Below are 18148 nucleotides of genomic sequence, written 5' to 3' on the forward strand. Positions count from 1 at the left end.
GAGCCCTCCAAAACCCACCCAAAACATACTGTCCCCACTGTAAACCACTACAATAGCCCTTATGGGTGAAGGGGGCACCTATATGTGGGTACAGTAGGGTTTTTGTGACCTTGGGAGGGATCACAGTTTCCACCACAAGTGTGACAGGTAGAGGGAGATAGGGACCTGGGTCCCCCCACTGTGTACTGCACCTACCACTACAGTACTCCAGGGACCTGCATGCTGCTCTAACAGACCTGTCTTTTAAACATGTGAGGCGGTCATAGAGCAGGGGCGTAGCCAGACAGCAGATTTTGGGTGGGCCTAGTCAAGAAGTGGGTGGGCACCAAGTGTTCTCCTCCCCCTCCCCCTAATGCAATGAGGCCAGTATCAGCAGCTTAGGAAGCTTAGACTGCTGAAGTGGAGAGCAGTGTTTTCAGCACCATCAGGGGGAGGTCTTCAGCTGGCGAACCTTGGGATTGCCACTAGCTAGTACTAAATATGTGCTGCTGTTGGGTGGGCCTGAGCCCTAAGTGGATGGGCCCTGGCCCACCCAGGCCCACCTGTGGCTACGCCACTGTCATAGAGGCTGGTAAGTCAAAATTTTATTTACATTTTTGGGGGGTGGGAGTCAGTGACCATTGGGGGGCGGGGTATTGGGGCATCACCCCTGATTCCCTCCAGTGGTCATTGGTCATCTGGTCATTTAGGGCACCTTTTTGTGCCTTATTCGTTCTGAAAACAGGTCTAGACCAAAACGTCTTGTTTTTAGTCCTGGATATTTTTGTTTTGTTCTATTATAGCTGTAAAACGTCCAAGTGTTAGGCATGCCCTAATCCCACGTTCAAAACATCCACGACACACCCCCTTGTGATTTGGATGCACTACAGACAAATTGCATAAATAAATGTATGCAAAATAGGTTTTGAAAATACTGATTTGGATGTTTTGAAAAGAAAATCATCCAAATGCTGCTTTATGACACTTTTGGATGTTTTTTTTTTCTCTTTTGGAAATGAGCCCCTTAGTCAACATAAGTATTTGTATTAAACATTTAATTATCTTAAGCTATGTGGATGTTATAGACATTTTAGCATTACTACCTAGCGATTTTTGGACACTAAAAATGTTTGAGCTGGAATACAGCATAATAACATCATCAAAACGATATAATTAACAATGGGGCTCATTTTCAAAGCAATCAGACTTACAAAGTTCCATAGGTTACTATGGACTTCTTTCACAAAGCCACGCTAGCGACTGCAGCGCAGTAAATTAGAGGAAGCACACAGGAATTGAATGGGCTTCCTCTCATTTACCGCACCAAGAATCGGTAGGACTGCATTGTAAAATAAGCCCATAGTAACCTATGTAACTTTGTAAGTCTAAGTGCTTTGAAAAAACGCCTTCAAGTAACTTTGCAAGTCTAAGTGTTTCAAAAATACAACTCAATGTGTCAGAATTTCGCAGTCACTATAAATGCTCAAAGTGTCCTCCCCCAGCTTTAACACAGGCTGTCAGTTACTTTGGGAAGTTCTTAACAGCTGAGAACCCAAAACTGGCCTATATGACTCTTATGATACAGAATAGGGCAACCAGCTTCCTTTTGAAAAATGTATGATGAAAAGCAGGAATATATATGGTCACTGAGTAAAAGTATCCTGGGTCCATGCTCTGAGAGGTGCTCTTTATGTTTAATGACATTTGCAGGGTTCGATTCTCACTGCAGCTCTTTTTGACTCTGGGCAAGTCACTTAACCCTCCACTGTCCCAGGTACAAAATAAGTACCTGTATATAATATGTAAACCACTTTGATTGTAACTGGGTAAAATAGTGGAAACTATTATAAAGAATAAAATTATGGAATACAGACAAATATGGTTTATTAGAACAGAGCCACCATGAATTCAGCCAAGGGAAGTCTTGCCTCACCAATTTGTTTCATTTCTTTGAAGGCATGAATAAACGTGGATAAAGGTAAGCTGGTTGATGTGGTGTATCTAGATTTTCAGACAGCGTTTGACAAAGTTCCTCATGAGAGACTCCTGAGAAAATTAAAAAGTCATGGAACTCCTCTCATATGGGGAAAGGCTAAAGAGGTTAGGGCTCTTCAGCTCAGAAAAGAGACAGGGGATATGATTTAGGTCTATAAAATCCTGAGTGGTGTAAAATGGGTAAAAATTAATTGACTTTTTACTCTTTCAAAAAGTACAAAGACTAGGGGACACTCAATGAAGTTACAAGGAGATACTTTTAAAACAAATAGAAGAAACTTTTTTTCACTCAATGAATAGTTAAGCTTTGGAACTTGTTTCCAGAGGATGTGGTAACAGCAGTTAGCGCATCTGGGTTTAAAAAAACGTTTGGACAATTTACTGGAGGAAAAGTCCATGGTATGTTATTGAGACAGACATGGGGAAGCCACTGCTTGCCCTGGAATCAGTAGCATAAATCTTGCTACTGTTTGGAATTCTGTCAGGTACTTATGACCAGAATTTGCCACTAATAAAAAACGCTAAAACAGAATATGAAGAAAAACTTGCCACAGAAATGAAAACTCATAGTAACGCTTTTTTTCAGGTATATCAGAAGCAGGAAGCCTGCAAGAGAATCTGCGGGACCGATAGATCAGGAAGGAGTAAAAGGAGCATTCAGGAAAGGCAAAGCCATAGTGGAGAGATTGAATGAATTCTTTGCTTCAGTCTTTACGGAAGAAGATGTAAGAGATCTGCCTGTACCGGAAATGGCTTTCAGGGGTGACGATGCGGAGGAACTGAAAGAAATCTCAGTAAACTTGGAAGATGTACTGAACCAAATAGACAAGTTAAAGAGTGATAAATCACCTGGACAGGATGGTATACACCCCAGGGTATTGAAAGAACTCAAACATGATATTGCTGATCTGCTGCTAGTGATCTGTAACCTGTCGTTAAAGTTGTCTTTAGTACCTGAGGACTGGAGGGTGGTCAATGTAACACCGATTTTTAAAAAAGGTTCCAGGGGTGATCTGAGAAATTACAGACCAGTAAGCCTGACTTAGTGCTGGGCAAAATAGTGGAAACTATTATAAAGAATAAAATTACAGAACACAAAGTCAAACATGGTTTAATGGGACAGAGTCAGCATGGATTCAGCCATGGGAGATCTTGCTTCACCAATCTGTTTCATTTCTTTCAAGGCATGAATAAACATGTGGATAAAGGTGAGTCAGTTGATGTAGTAGTGCATCTAGATTTTCAGAAAAGTTTTGACAAAGTTCCTCATGAGAGGCACCTAAGAAAATTAAAGTGTCATGGCAATGTTCTGTTGTGGATTAAGAACTGGTTATTTGACAGAAAACAGAGGGTAGGATTAAATGGCCGTTTTTCTCAATTGAGGAGGGTGAATAGTAGAGTGCCGCAGGGAGCTGTACTAGGACCAGTGCTATTAACATATTTATAAATGATCTGGAAATCGGATTATATTTGCACATGACACAAACTATTAAAAGTTTTCAAAACGCATACAAATTGTGAAGACTCGCAGGAAGACCTTAGGAAACTGGAAAACTAGGCATCCAAATGGCAGATAAAATTTCATGTAGACAAATGCAAAGTGATGCACATTGGGAAGAATAATCCAAATCATAGTTATCTAATGCTAGGGTCCACTTTAGGAGTCAGTACTCAAGAAAAAGACCTAGGTGTCATTGAAGACAATATGCTGAAATCTTCTGCCCAGTGTGCGGCGATGGCCATAAAAGCAAGGAGAGGGATACAAAATAAGACAAAAAATATAATAATGCCTCTGTATCACACCATGATGCAACCTCACCTTGAGTACTGTGTTCAATTCTGGTCGCCGTATCTCAAAAAAAGATATAGCGGAATTAGAAAACGTTCAAAGAAGAGCAACCAAAGTGATAGAGGAGATGTAACTGCTCCCGTATGAGGAAAGGCTAAGAGGTTAGGTCTCTTCGGTTTGGAAAAGAGATGGCTGAGGGGGGATATGATTGAGGTCTACAAAATCCTGAGTGGAGTGTAATGGGTGGAGGTGAATCAGTTTTTCTGTCATTCAAAAAGTACAATGACAAGGGGACACAATGGAATTGCATGGAAGTACCTTTAAAACAAATAGGAGGAAATATTTTTTCACTCAAAGAATAGTTAAGCTCTGGAACTTGTCGCAGGATGGTGTGGTAACATCAGTTAATGTATCTGGGTTAAAAAAAAGGTTTGGACAAGTTCTTGGAGGAAAGTCCATAGCTTGCTACTGAGATGGACATGGGGAAAGCCACTGCTTGCCCTGGGATTGGTAGCGTGGAATGATGCTAATTGTGTTTCTGCTAGGTACTTAGGACCAGGATTGGCCACTGCTAGAAGTAGGATACTGGGCTGGATGAACCATCGGTCTGACTCAGTATGGCTGTTCTTATGTAAACCTATACTTCCTCTGTATACATCTCTATGCGGCACAAGCCGACATGTTTGAAAATATGTGAGATCAAATAAAAATGCTACCAAAAATAAAGAACGACAACGTGGATGCAGTATCTCATAGGTTTGTTTACTTTGTTGTGGGTGTATGGGGATGAGGGCTGTGCAAGGGAGAGGGAAGGGGAGACAAACCTCCTTGGCTTCAGCTTTTTGATGTCATGCCATCTTCTGTTCTCAATGTAACCTCCTTGTTCACTATAATAAGACTGTCACAGCAAATGTCCATCTCCTAGCAGCGCGAACATCCTATATTTCTTTGCCACTAAAATTGAAGTTAGAATCAGTGTTGCCAGGTGGGCGGTTTTACCGCCCAATTGGGCGGTTTTCCGCGACCCGCCGCGGGAAATTTTTGCCCGCGGCGGGTTGCGGTTTTTTGGGCGGCTTTTTGGGTTTCTGTGCGTTTTTTTGGGCGGCTTTTTGCCTTTTTCGGCCGCGGGGGGCGGGGTTAGTGACGTTTTTTGGGCGGGGTTAGTGACGTTTTGGGCGGGCCGATGACGTGGGAGGCGGGGCCGATGACGGGGAGGCGGGGCCAATGACGTGGGAGGCGGGGCCGATGATGGGGAGGCGGGGCCGATGACGTGGGAGGCGGGGCCGGTGACGTGGGAGGCGGGGCCGGTGACGGCGGGGGCAGGGCCGATGAGGGCGGGGGTGATGACGCGGGGGCGGGGGTGTCAGGGGCGGGGTTTGTGTTTGGGCGGGTTTTGGGCTGGTTTTTGGGCTGGATTGGGCTAGAAAAAAATTTTCCACCTGGCAACCCTGGTTAGAATGGGTTGTTTGTCATTTGCTTGTTCTCATGCTCAAACACATTCTCCCACATCTCTGCTGCAGAGGTGAAAGCAAGACTCTGAATAAACTTGAAACTCGATAGCTGCTGGCACACATATCTCTGACCTTGAATCAAACTTCTTAAGGGCTTGTCTTTGGGTCAGTTCTCTATTCTTTGGTTTTTGTTTTTTAATGTGGGAACTTGTAATCCTTGTTTTCTAGCTCCATAGGCCAGAGCAGAAATTGCTGAATGTTGTGAGGGTCAGACTTTCTCTTCATGACAAAGTTTGCAGAAGAATCCAAACAGTAATAGGAATCTGACAGCAACTGCAATATGAATGCTCTAGTATGGTTCCTGAAGTTAGAACGAGGCCACTGTGCAAGTTCCTATTCAACTGAGGTGGATTTGACCTGTGATATAGAGATGAAGCTCTATACTTTTGTGACAGTTCTCTTGATCCATCCAATCCTTACATTATGCTTAATGAAAGAGAACTACTCCCAAATCACATGGGTTTATCAGACCAAAGAATGCATAACGCCAACGGCTTCCAAGCTCCACTTTGTGACCCTTTATAGTGGTAGTGGAGAACTAGAAGACTTTCTCAGGATAAAGGGAGGTAAAATGACAGTAGATTTATAAAGCTCTGGAATAAGGCATCAGTTCTAGTCCTTGTTTCGATACCTGGAAGCTTAACCTAGAGTCCATTGTAAAAGTTCTGTGAAGGGAAGGACTTTTTGTATTTAGCTCACACCTTTTTCAGTTGTAGCTCAAGGTGAGTTAAATTCATGTACAGTAGGTATTTTTCTGTCCCTGGAGGGATTACAATGTAGGTTGTACCTGAGGTAATGGAGGGTTAAGTGACTTGCTCAAGGTCACAAGGGCCTGCAGTGGAATTTGAAGCAAGTTTTCCTGGTTCTCAGCTGGCTGCTGTAGTTATTAAGCCAGTGTTTATCAGCTTCATCTAGCCAAGTACCCCCTAAGCTGAACAAATTTCAACCAAGTACCACTGAGCTCCAATCAGCTTTGACAGATGCACATTCCAAAAATTGATATATTCTAATCACAAAATAGAAAATAAAATTACATTTTCTACCTTTGTTGTCTGGTCATTTTATTTTTCCAATCATGTTAGTCCTGGTATCTGGGTTCTGCTTTCTCTCTCCATATCCCATCACCCATTTTCCTTATCTGTATTCCTATCTTTCCCTTGTGTCCAGCATCGCCCCTTTCTCTCTCTTCCCCCTCTATCCCAACTCACCTTCTTACAGCCTTCTCCGGTCAGCAGTAGGCCAACAGAGGTATCAGCAGTAAAATCTAGTGAAGACAAGTAGGACCATTTCCCTGCTTGCGCCTCGGCTAGTTCTGCTGGTCATGCCCCTCTGATGCAGGAAGTTACATCAGAGGGGGGGGGGGGGTGTTTCCATGTGTCTTCACTTTCTTTCTGTGCTGCTGCCTCAGAACTGGGAAGACAGCAGGGGTAGCAGGAGAGAGGGGAAGGTCACAGTTCAGGCTGAGGTGGCTTAGCTGGGTCACCTATGATGACCAACTGCCGGAAGGAGAACATTGGCCGGTTTTCTGTCTTGACGTGCACTGTGTTCCCCCCTGCTGATGTCTCACGTACCTCTTGGGAAATACGTACCATGTGTTGGGAACCTATGTATTAAGCTACTCCTGCACTCCTTCCTGGCACAGGGGATATTATTACATGAGCAGATCTTTAATATCAAGCACAACTGTATTCTTTTGTTCCTCAAATTCACAAAAATGCTACACGGGGATGCCAATAGGAAGTATGTGCCGATCCATGCAAAACAATGCAGCTTCCTGTGAATATCCTGCACTAATGTGGATCTCTGAAGAAATCTGCCCTACAAATGAAAGGAAGAATATCTCTTAAAAAGGAGGAAACACTTGCTTCCTCTTTGATTATATCATAAAAGAAAAACCATATATTCTGTCTAGAACTCCTATGTTTATTTTTTCTAACCTTGCAGAAATTGGAAAGAATTATACGAAAAAGGTTGAGAATGTCTGTCTGTTTTGTCTGGGGCCAAAATAACTCTCCAAAAATTTAACAGAATGGAATGAAAGTTGGGATGAGAAAAATCAGTAGAAAAACACAACGGGGCCGATGTTCAACCCCCGGAAGGCAGCCCGCATAAGTGCCGTGATCAGCGCTGACCCCGGATATTCACTGCTAACCGGTTAACTTTTTAGCGGTCAAAGGTGGGCATGCTACTTAAGTAGCCAATTTTGACCACTCAATGTAGCTGGTTTGGCACTGAACCGGTTATCTCCCACTGAATATCTGCAGTTAGGTGCTTAAACACTATTTAACAGGCCAGGAGCTGTTCCTGACTGGTTAAACAGTTTTGAATATTGGGGGAATGAGTTCAAAGATGAGCTAAATTGGATTGGAGGTTCCAGAGAAATAAATTCTCCCCCTGCCCCCCCCCCCCCCAAAAGGACCAGTGCATTTCAGCATTTCAGCTTCTGTAGCATAGAAATTTTTAGTGAAATTTAGCAGTTAAAGACTAGAGCAATAAGTTTAAAAGGTGGAATTCCTTTTTCTTCCAAACCCCCAAGTTGCCCCTATTACTCCAAAACAACCGCCCTCGCTACTTCCTCACCGCTCAAATTGCCAACAACTACCCACCTGTAACTGCCACATCACCCTCCATACTGCCCATCCCAAAAATACTAACCCCTCTCAGCTGCTTCCCTGCAAATTTCCCTATTCTCAGAAACTACCCTCTGCAACCACTACACCATCCCACATACTGCCCATACCCACAAAATACCCCATTCATCTGTCACATCATTCCAAACTTTCCCACTCCAAGAAACTACCCCCTTACTGCCCCATCACTTTACCCCCCAAATCTCTCCCCTACAAGTATCCCTCCGCCTTGCAAACTCCCTCGCCAAAAAAAACTGCCCCTCACAACTGCCCCATCATCGCACAAAACTACCCCAATCCATAAACTATCCACAACACACCATAATGCCCCAACCTCACAAAGTACCCTTTACAATTCCCCCACCCTACCACAAATTGCATCAGATCCAAAACTAATCCCTCACAACTACTTTGACATGCTCTAAACTGCCCCACCCCCTCCTTCCTCTCCCCCAGACACAACACAGGCCCAGCACAAACATAACACAGAACAGAGATACATACATACGCACACAGAGGGAATGTTAATATTTCCCTATTCTTTTATTTCACTTTCTTTATTAATTCTACTCTGAAAACTACAAGAATCATACAGTTTTCTTATTTGTTGCTAGGTGTATTTCGAAGTAACATCTGCTGTCAGAGAAAGGGCAGATTAAGCCATTTGCAAACTCTGCACATACTCTGTGTCCACATGGTTAGGGGTTCCTGCGAGATGTGCTCAAAATTCGGAGGTTAGGATTGCCATCTGTTTTGCAGAAGTCAATAGAATTTTACATTAATGTCCAGAAGGTAGAAGAATGGGTAATGTGTCTGGACATTTTTCTGAGTTTAAAACCTTTAACTGCACTTCTCTATCCCCCCCCCCCCCCCCTACTTGCCTCCTAGAGAGTTGCATAAGGACAGAACTTCACCTATCCCCACTGGAATCTAACCCGTACCCGCTAAAAACAATTCCATCCCCACCCATTCCCTCAATTAGTCTTCTCTATCCCCACTGGTACCCGCAGGAGTCGACACTATTACTTATCTGCTCAAGCCCTCTGTTTCCTCCCAACCCCAGCAGCCTCCCGCGTTTTTTTGAATGGTATTCACTATTCAACCAATGAGTATCCAAATTGCCTTGCTCGGTGCCTTCCAAGCCTCTTTCTAGCATTGCCAGAGATTTTGACTGCAATCCCGTGGGAATCCCACGGCAGCTTCTTCCATCCCTGTGAGAATCCTATGGCAGTTTCTTCCATCCTTGTGGCAATCCCCTGGCAACTTCTTCATCCCTGTGGGAATCCTGCAGGCTTTGTGGGATTCCTACGATCCTCATTCCAATACAGCTCTCTAGTATCTACTTCCATTGTAAATTAGCAGCAGAAACTATAGGTAGGATCCAGCCCATGGGAAGGAAATGGGGTTAGAGGACTGGAAGGCAGCTTTAGTCACAGGAAGGTAGGAGGTGACTGTGCTACAGAAGAGAAATTTCTGTATGTGGTAGGCAGGAAAGGGGATAAAAGAGAAATTAACACCCTCCAAAAAATGGCCCAATACATTTCTATGGGAAAAGCAGGTCCATCATCTGCAGTGTACCTACACTGATTCACTGTAAAGTAATGATTGGAACTGCACTTTTCAAACTCTCTCTTCCCTCATTTCCTCTCCTGATTACAGACAAACAGAAAACATGCAACACACACACACAACCATGCATACACACACATACCAACACAAAACAATATATACCCCCCACCACACACACACACAAATGCACTTACATTTACACACAGAGGGGTTGGAAAGAATTCCATGAGCCACGCTGTGCATGCTTTCCACTAAAGCAGCATGACAGTACCTGCTGAGCTCACCACTACCTAAGAAAGGAATCTCAGTAATCCCAAAAAGCTTGCATTTCTATGACTATTGAGGCATCACCTACCCAGATATTAAGTTGGTTCACTTTCACATAACTGTAGAAATGGGGCATGTAGAAATTTGGTTCTGACTATAGATGAAGCAGCAGGTAAGAAGCGCTGCCTGCCAACTTCTCCTGCTGATTGAAGGACAATGTACAAAAGGGTGCGCAGATTGGACAGATCTCTGGAAGGCAGAGGTGGCTCTGCCTCCCCTCCCCCACTCTTCCTTGTGACTCTGGGCAAGTCACTTAACCCTCCATTGCCCCTGGTACAAAATAAGTACCTGAATATATGTAAACCACTTTGAATGTAGTTGCAAAAAAAACTCAGAAAGGCGGTATATCAAGCCCCATTTCCCTTTCTTTCTGCCAGCAGCTGACTTACTAGGGCAAAAATATGCCATGGGAGCCATTGAATTAGAACATTGGAGAGGACCCTTCCTAAACATTTGGGCCCTAGTTTGCCTATGCTTTAATCTTGCCCTGATAGAAATGTGCAACTTCCAGGTATGATACGCCAGCACCGAATAAAAACCTGCAACTGTATACATTATGGTCTGCAGTTCTCTCATCCTCCAGTATCATGCATGCAGTGTCCCCTGAAAATGTCCTCTAGCAAAAGTACTGAATTCTGATTGTTGGTGTCCCATTGAAAAATTGCATCCTCTGAGCACTACTGCTTGTGCAATACCACTTCAGGGGTAAACAATGTCAATAACACTTCTTATTCCCCCACCCCCATGGTATGTTATGTTTGTATGCACAAACACTTCAGGTACAATGTTATGAACTGTAAGAACTTTGGGACCAGCACTCAGATTAGAATAAGAAGTCAACTGGTCCAGAGTCTCAGTGGCAGTGAGGCAGCACTGTACAACAGGGCAAAAGGACCTGGAGTGGAGGAGTAGCCTAGTGGTTAGTGCAGTGGAATTTGATCCTGGGGAACTAGGTTTGATTCCCACTGCAGCTCCTTGTGACTCTGGGCAAGTCACTTAACCCTCCATTGCCCCAGGTACAAATAAGTACCTGTATATACTATTTAAACCGCTTTGAATGTAGTTGCAAAAAAACCACAGAAAGGCATTATATCAAATCCCATTCCCCTTCCCCTTCACTATGCAAGTCTTCCATTATCCATGTTGGCCAGGGCTGGGGATGTGGTGCTGTCAGTGTTAATGAAGAGGACTAGTGGCCAAACGGAGAGCCCATGATTACAGGGTTCTGGAATGAGCCCTGGTGGATGGTCCCAGCAGGTCCAGCGCAAGCTTATTAAGTGCCCTAGGCAAAACTTCAACCATGTGCCTCCTCTCAACAAAGTTTATATTCTACTACTATTTAGCATTTCTATAGCGCTACAAGGCATACGCAGCGCTGCACAAACATAGAAGAAAGACAGTCCCTTCTCAAAGAGCTTACAATATTCCTACTGGAGTTGGTCCAGAGGGCGGCTACAAAATTGGTAAGTGGTCTTGGACATAAAACATATAAGGACAGGCTTATGAACCTCAACATGTATATGATGGGAGAGAGGAGATATGACAGAGATGTTTAAATATCTCAGGGGCATTAATGTACAGGAAGTGTGCCTTTTTCAAATGAAGGAAAAGTCTGAAATGAGGTGGGGGGAGGGAATAAGATGAAATTAAGAGGAAATAGGCTTAGGAGGAATCTAAGAAAGTATTCATTCACGGAAAGGGTGGTGGAAGCATGTCATGGCCTCCTGGTGCAGGTCGTGGAGATGAGTGTAACACAATTTAAGAAAGCATGGGACAAGTACATGGGATCCCTTAGGCAAAGGAAGCGTTCGTGGTTACGGAGGATGGGCAAACTGGATGGGCCATTTGGCCTTTATCTGCCATCATGTTTCTATGTAACCTAGCAGCCCCTCCAAGATTAAAAAAAACAAGAATCATGATCAGGGCCACCAAGGAGGGGGGGGGGGGGGGGGCAAAATTCTGCAGGCCAGCCTCCACGGGGGGGGGGGGCGGTCTGGGCCTGGCGCCGGCAATCGTCTTCCTGCCTGCCTGCTTACGCATCTGTCCTCTCCTGCTCCTGCGTGCTGCCCAGGTCCTGGCACGGACAGGAGCAGGAGAGGACAGACCAAGGGAGCAGCAGTCAGAGACAAAGGTAAGGAGGCGGGCGGGGGCAATGGCGCAAGTGAGGAGGCGGGGCGCAGCGTGGCAGCGGCTCAGGTGGGGCCACGCACAGTGCATGGCGGTCCAGTTCTGCCCCGGTCCTGGCTGTGTCTCTCGGCGGCCCTGATCATGATTATCCCAACACCATCACTTCCAGAACAATCCTATAAACACATATATTAGGACATCAAACTTCTCAATATGTAAATATTTCATTAAAAAAAAAAAATATATATATATATATATCTTATGAGAACATTTTCTAAAAGCTATTTACAAGGGCAAATGGGCTATTTGAAAAATGCCCATTCCTCCTGCAGGTGAAAAATACACACCTGGGGGCCCTTTTACTAAGATACGCTAAAAAGTGGTCTGCGCTATAACTAGCATGTGGATTTCCCCGCAAACTGAGGCCACTTTTAGCTGGTTGTAAATTGGCAGCATTTTCTATTTCCCCCATTAATGGCCACACGCTAATTTCCCAATTAGTACATAAGCCCTTAAAGACACCTATTTTATAACATAGTAGATGACAGCAGAGAAAGACCTGTACGGTCCATCCAGTCTGTCCAACAAGATAAACTCATATGTGCTACTTTATGTGTATACCTGACTTTGATTTGTATCTAAAGATATAAACACAGGGAGACTGGTTCCAATTCTTCTTCAGTATGCTTATAAGTACAGAACACAGTTTTTCAAAAAGTAAGTCAGAGTTTATCTGATTAAAGGAGGAAATCGCCTCAAGAATGAGCCCCTCCCAAAAGTTACAATATGGGATAAAGGCTACGACTTCATCATCATGGGCGTTTCAATAAACCTCCTCTTATTCTTTTAACGTTTTTTTTTAAAGTTATTTCCTGTGAAATGTGACCGGACAACTGGGTGATTAGACAGCTGTGGTCCTGAAGCAGCGGAATGTGAAACGGGACCGTTGACCACAGTTAAACCACGGTCTGAGAGGAGAAAGCCTACAGCCAGCCAAAGTTAAGTTGAACAGTTGTATATAGTGTATTTGGCTGAGTGGCTTTTTTAGAGCATTTAGAAAAATAACTTTCAAAAAAAACGTTAAAAGAATAAGAGGAGGTTTATTGAAACGCCCATGATGATGAAGTCGTAGCCTTTATCCCATATTGTAACTTTTGGGAGGGGCTCATTCTTGAGGCGATTTCCTCCTTTAATCAGATAAACTCTGACTTACTTTTTGATTTGTATCTGCCATTTTCAGGGTACAGACCGTAGAACTCTGCCCAGCACTAGCCCCGCCTCTCCCGCCGGCTCTGCCACCCAATCTCCGCTAAGCTTCTGAGGATCCATTCCTTCTGAACAGGATTCCTTTATGTTTATCCCACGTATTTTTGAATTCCGTTACCTTTTTCATCTCCACCACCTCCCGCAGGAGAGCATTCCAAGTATCCACCACTCTCTCCGTGAAAAAATACTTCCTGACATTTTTCTTGAGTCTGCTCCCCTTCAATCTCATTTCATGCCCTCTAGTTCTACCGCCTTCCCATCTCCGGAAAAGGTTCGTTTACGGATTAATACCTTTCAAATTTTGTAGGCTGAATGGGCTCATGCGCTAATCGGTTGATGTGGCGCTGGGCACACCTACTCACCGCTTCCCCAGACATTCCCCCAGTGCTAAAAAAATAACACATATTTTTTAGCACATAGGAAGCATGTACAGATCCTAAATCTACTGCAGGACACCTGAGAACGGCTCGCAGTAGTGCTGCATTTTACTGCACGGGAAGCAGGCATTAGTGCTTTTTGTCACTTGGTAAAATGGTCCCTAAGTTTGTGTGGCTGACAGGATCTATTGTTTTGCTTTGACAGAAGCTGCTCCTTGATGACCCAGAGCAGCTGCTGCCCTAGGCGCCCACCTAGTATGTCTAATGGTTGGGGCCAGCCCTGTGTCCTAGCCAAAAACTGTCACTGCAGTGACTCAGCTGACCTGAAAAGGAATAAAAAATGAGAAAGCATTCTAAGGCAGGTGTGAGTGAAGGCTTAGGGTACTGGATCTCAATCATAGTTCCAAATGAGGTGGAAGTGCAAGAAGATCAAGAGAAAATGGTGGGATTAAGAAAAGTAAATAAATAAATTATGAATTCCAGTTCCCATTTATTGTTACCTATATATGCTTCTAGTAGGATGGGTCCTTCCATGTAGATTTTTTGTAAAGCAAGAGTTAATCTATTTTATCAGACAGGATCAAAGGTTAGCTGTTTCAGTACAAAAGCTCAGTCACCCCTAGTTAACATTATAAGACTCAATATATTAAAAAAAAAAAACCTGAGCTCCTAAATTTATGCTTTTCAGTTATGCTCCAAAAATTGTGCCCTATTTTCAGCCAATCTTATGAATATAAGGTTTCAGCTAAAAAGTCCTCTTAATTTAGGAGCTTAAAAGTTATACTTATAAATTAAGCTCTGCCATTCATCTGCCTAGTTTTTGAATCTAATTTATAAGCCTAGTACCTGTGCTAACCTCCTATCTTCCTAAATCCACCTCGATACCATCCAATTTTAATGCTCCTAAATTTAGTTTAGTGAAATTTTGAGTAAACGTTTATGCACTCAGCCTAGAACATTTTCAAACAGGTCAATTTATGAGCATAACGGTCAGAAATATAAATCCTTTGAATATCAGGTACGTACTTTTTCATTTATCACTACATCTCTAGTAAAGCAGTGTTCTAGTTTTAAATCAGACCTGCATTATCTTTGTATTTTGTATCCAGAAAAGCTTTAAGAGTAGCACAGAGCCAAGGAAGGCACCAACAGTTTAGATGAACTGCTTGCTAGGCTCCAAACTAAACTACTGATTGTTCCAAGTTTCACTGGCCGAAGTGGAATGCTCTTTCTTTTTTTAAATCATGTTCTGAAGCTTGTATTCATTTTTAATCTGATAGTTACAACTGGGATTAACTGCATTACTGTACTGTAATTTAAATAAAGCTACTAAGGTTTAACTGCTTTTCTCCTGGACTTGTGAAAATCCAAATGTGACAACTTACCTCGCCCGTTCTGGCCGGGTCTGAAGACACTTCCCACACTGACCCTGGCATGCTGAACATTCTGGTTCTCCAAACCTGTCTGGGATGTCTCAGGACTTCTCCCAGGAACATAGGGGTCTGCCCTTGGTACAGGGGGGTAAAGATCTGTGCTCCAGGAAGGTGATTGGGGTTCCACATTACGCGGTGGTATAAAAGGTTCCACTGGCTCATTTCCATAGGGTGGGTAATACCCAAATCTGGGATTAGTACCATATCTGGTCCCTCTTCCTGCAGAGTCTCCAGGACCAACCTGAAGTATACCTAGAGAGGGGGAGCCCTGGTCAGGCTCGGGGGGATTTTGTGAAATGAAGTAAGGCTCCTGCCCAGTCTGTTCATGGCCAGTCCCGCTATCTTGGTATACACTGTGACTGAACCGCCTGTCTAGCCCATCAGCAAACTGGGGTTGGGATGGTATGCCAAATTCATTATACCTTACTCTGGGCTGAAATGGGTGTCCACCTCCGCCACCTCCTACATTTCCCATGCCTTGAAAGTACATATAGCTGTCATCATACGTTCGAGGAGGTTGTGGATCATATGTCTCATAATGATTTACATAAGGAGGTTGGGGGTGGGATGAGAACTGTGGCTGGCCAAAAGGGGTCTGAGAAAATGAAGAAGAAAATGATGATGAAGAACCAGCTTGACGCAATCTTCCAGAAGATGGTCTCCTATGGGAATTGGAAGTGTCTCCAGTGGCACCATCCCTCCAGTTGTCTGGAACCTGGCCAAACCCAAATGGATGACGTGTCTGACCCCGAATGGTGTCAGACCCCGTACGTACAGGCTGGGAGGGGGCTTGTCTTCTGGTATTCCCAGACACTCTTCGACCTGGTCTCCTTGAAGTGTCTGCCACTATGACTCTAGAATTGGTCTCTGCATGCTGCTGGGTGGCAGGAACATATTCTGGTGCAGTGTTCAGAAGACTATACACTCTGCCATTGTTCTCCCATTGGATCATCTGCCTCCACTGGTTCCTGTCTGAACTGGTCTCCTGTCCACATACCAGTACAAAGATCTCCAGATTCAACCAAGTCCGAAGAGCCCAAAGCCCTAGAGGCAACATTCTACACTGAAAAAAAAAAATGTGTGTATGTATATATAAAACGGTGAAAATAAATGGAGAATTCCACTTGAAATGTCTCTGCAAATGACAGCTTCCACCTTCCACGCAGATTCCTTGTGATTTACACCTTCCAAGAAGTTTCCAAACCAGATTCCTTATGAATTTTCGTTCCGTCTTGTAAACTAACTTTGTTTATTCCTAGCTTGTTTCCAACAGTAGGAATCTCCTGAAGGCATGTTGGGGATGAGAGAAAAAAAATCGAGCTGGATAAACTTGGAGAGAAAACAAGCTAAACAAAAAAATAAAACAACAAAACAAAGACGATTTTCTGTAAGAAGTTGGTTTGTAGATGATTGTTTTTTTTTTTTTAATTGCTCTTAAGTTCTGTGTAGGGATGTAACCTCTGCTCTCCCTTGGCTGGATAGCTTTGCTCTAGCCCTGAATGAACAAGAGGCAGGCTGTGAAAAGTTTGCAGGATATCAGAGTAGCCTGGGGTGACTGCCATGTGGGTCCTAGTGCCTGCAATGTTCACAGCTTTGTTGTAGGATAAGGAGAGCTGTTCCCTCCCTAAGTTAAAAGGTACATTGCACTTTAAAAGCATCACTACGTTTTCCTGGTGAGAAAATGAGAGGAGACCTTTACAGAGCTGATTAAAATAAAGATTTTAATGTTTTCATCTCCCTGTCTCTTGCTGACACTATATAAAGACCCGGCCCATCTTTAACCTTTGGCATGGGTTTTAATTTGGGGTTTCTTTGTTATCAGGAGGGTAAAGGAAGGGGGAGGGGGTTTGATAATGGGAGGCGGGAGAGTGTTGGGGATTAGGGGGGGGGGAATTTATACAAAACTCTGTTCATTAATAAAATAGTGAGGCTGGAAATGTATTTGATAATTGTATTGTAATCCATGCAATGTTACAAATCATGTTCTATTTTTGCTTGATATGCTTGTGTGCTTAAGTGTACTACTACTATTTAACATTTCTGAAGCGCTACTAGGGTTACGCAGCGCTGTACAATTTAACATAGAAGGACAGTCCCTGCTCAAAGAGCTTACAATCTAAAGGACAAGTGAACAGTCAGTCCGATAGGGGCAGTCAAATTGGGGCAGTCTAGATTTCCTGAAAGGTAAGAGTTACGTGCGGAAAGCAGCATTGAAGAGGTGGGCTTTAAGCAAAGACTTGAAGATGGGCAGGGAGGGGGCTTGGCGTAAGGGCTCAGGAAGTTTGTTCCAAGCATAAGGTGAGGCGAGGCAGAATGAGCAGAGCCTTGAGTTGGCGGTGGTGGAGAAGGGTACTGAGAGGAGGGATTTGTCCTGTGAACAGAGGTTTCGGGTGGGAATGTAAGGGGAGATGAGGGTAAAGAGGTAGTGTAATGGAATATATTTAATAAAAGGTCTCTGCGAATAAAAAAATAAATAAACATTCCAGTCAAATGTGCATAAAAGTGGAACTTGAACTGTGAAATGTAAAAAAAACAAAAGCATGGGTTTTTTTTTTGAGTGTTGTTCAATTGGTTTCCAGAATTGTGGAGACTCTGGAGAAACTCCAGAGGACAGCAACAAAAGCTGACAAAAGTGGCCCACATATTTACTGCAAAGTGCAACTGTGCTACCAAGAGTTAACATGCATTAACATGCATGATTTACCAGTCCCATTTTATGCAATAGGATTCAGGGCCAGTGCAAAGGTTTCAGGTGCTCTAAGAAACTTCAGTTTTGCACCCTCTTCAATTAACTTGCAATGCAGGCCCCTAATCCATTCCCCCTACCCCCACACAAAGAATTTTAAAATTAAACTGACCACCCAACACCACTCCTCCCAGAAAAAAAAAATGTAACAATGCATAATTGGACATCAGCTTTTCAGTATTAAACTTTTGATATGTATGAGGGCAATTTACTCAGGTAAATAGACTATTTGAAAATGTCCCATCCTCCCTGCAAATAAAAGTCCACATGGCTGGTTCTTTGTTAGTGTGGCATCAGAATCTATCGTTTTGCTTTGACTGCAACTGCACTTTCCCACTCCCTAGAATCTGCCACCCTAGGCACCTGCCTAGTTTGCCTAAAGGACCTACTTACTAATAA

General features: G+C 43.6%; 1 protein-coding gene across 1 annotated transcript in view; it reads right to left on the bottom strand.

Annotated features, from left to right (window-relative positions):
- The window catches only part of LOXL1 (lysyl oxidase like 1), an 84499-nt gene extending 67986 nt beyond the window's left edge, over nt 1-16513 (bottom strand). Inside the window, exon 1 of the mRNA XM_030187110.1 lies at nt 14956-16513. Coding sequence (XP_030042970.1) covers nt 14956-16060 — 1105 coding nt within the window. The 5' untranslated portion in view covers nt 16061-16513. The remainder of the gene's footprint in view (nt 1-14955) is intronic.
- Nucleotides 16514-18148: the final 1635 nt, after the last annotated feature.

Source organism: Microcaecilia unicolor, chromosome 1 (genome assembly GCF_901765095.1).
Source record: "Microcaecilia unicolor chromosome 1, aMicUni1.1, whole genome shotgun sequence".
NCBI lineage: Eukaryota > Metazoa > Chordata > Amphibia > Gymnophiona > Siphonopidae > Microcaecilia > Microcaecilia unicolor.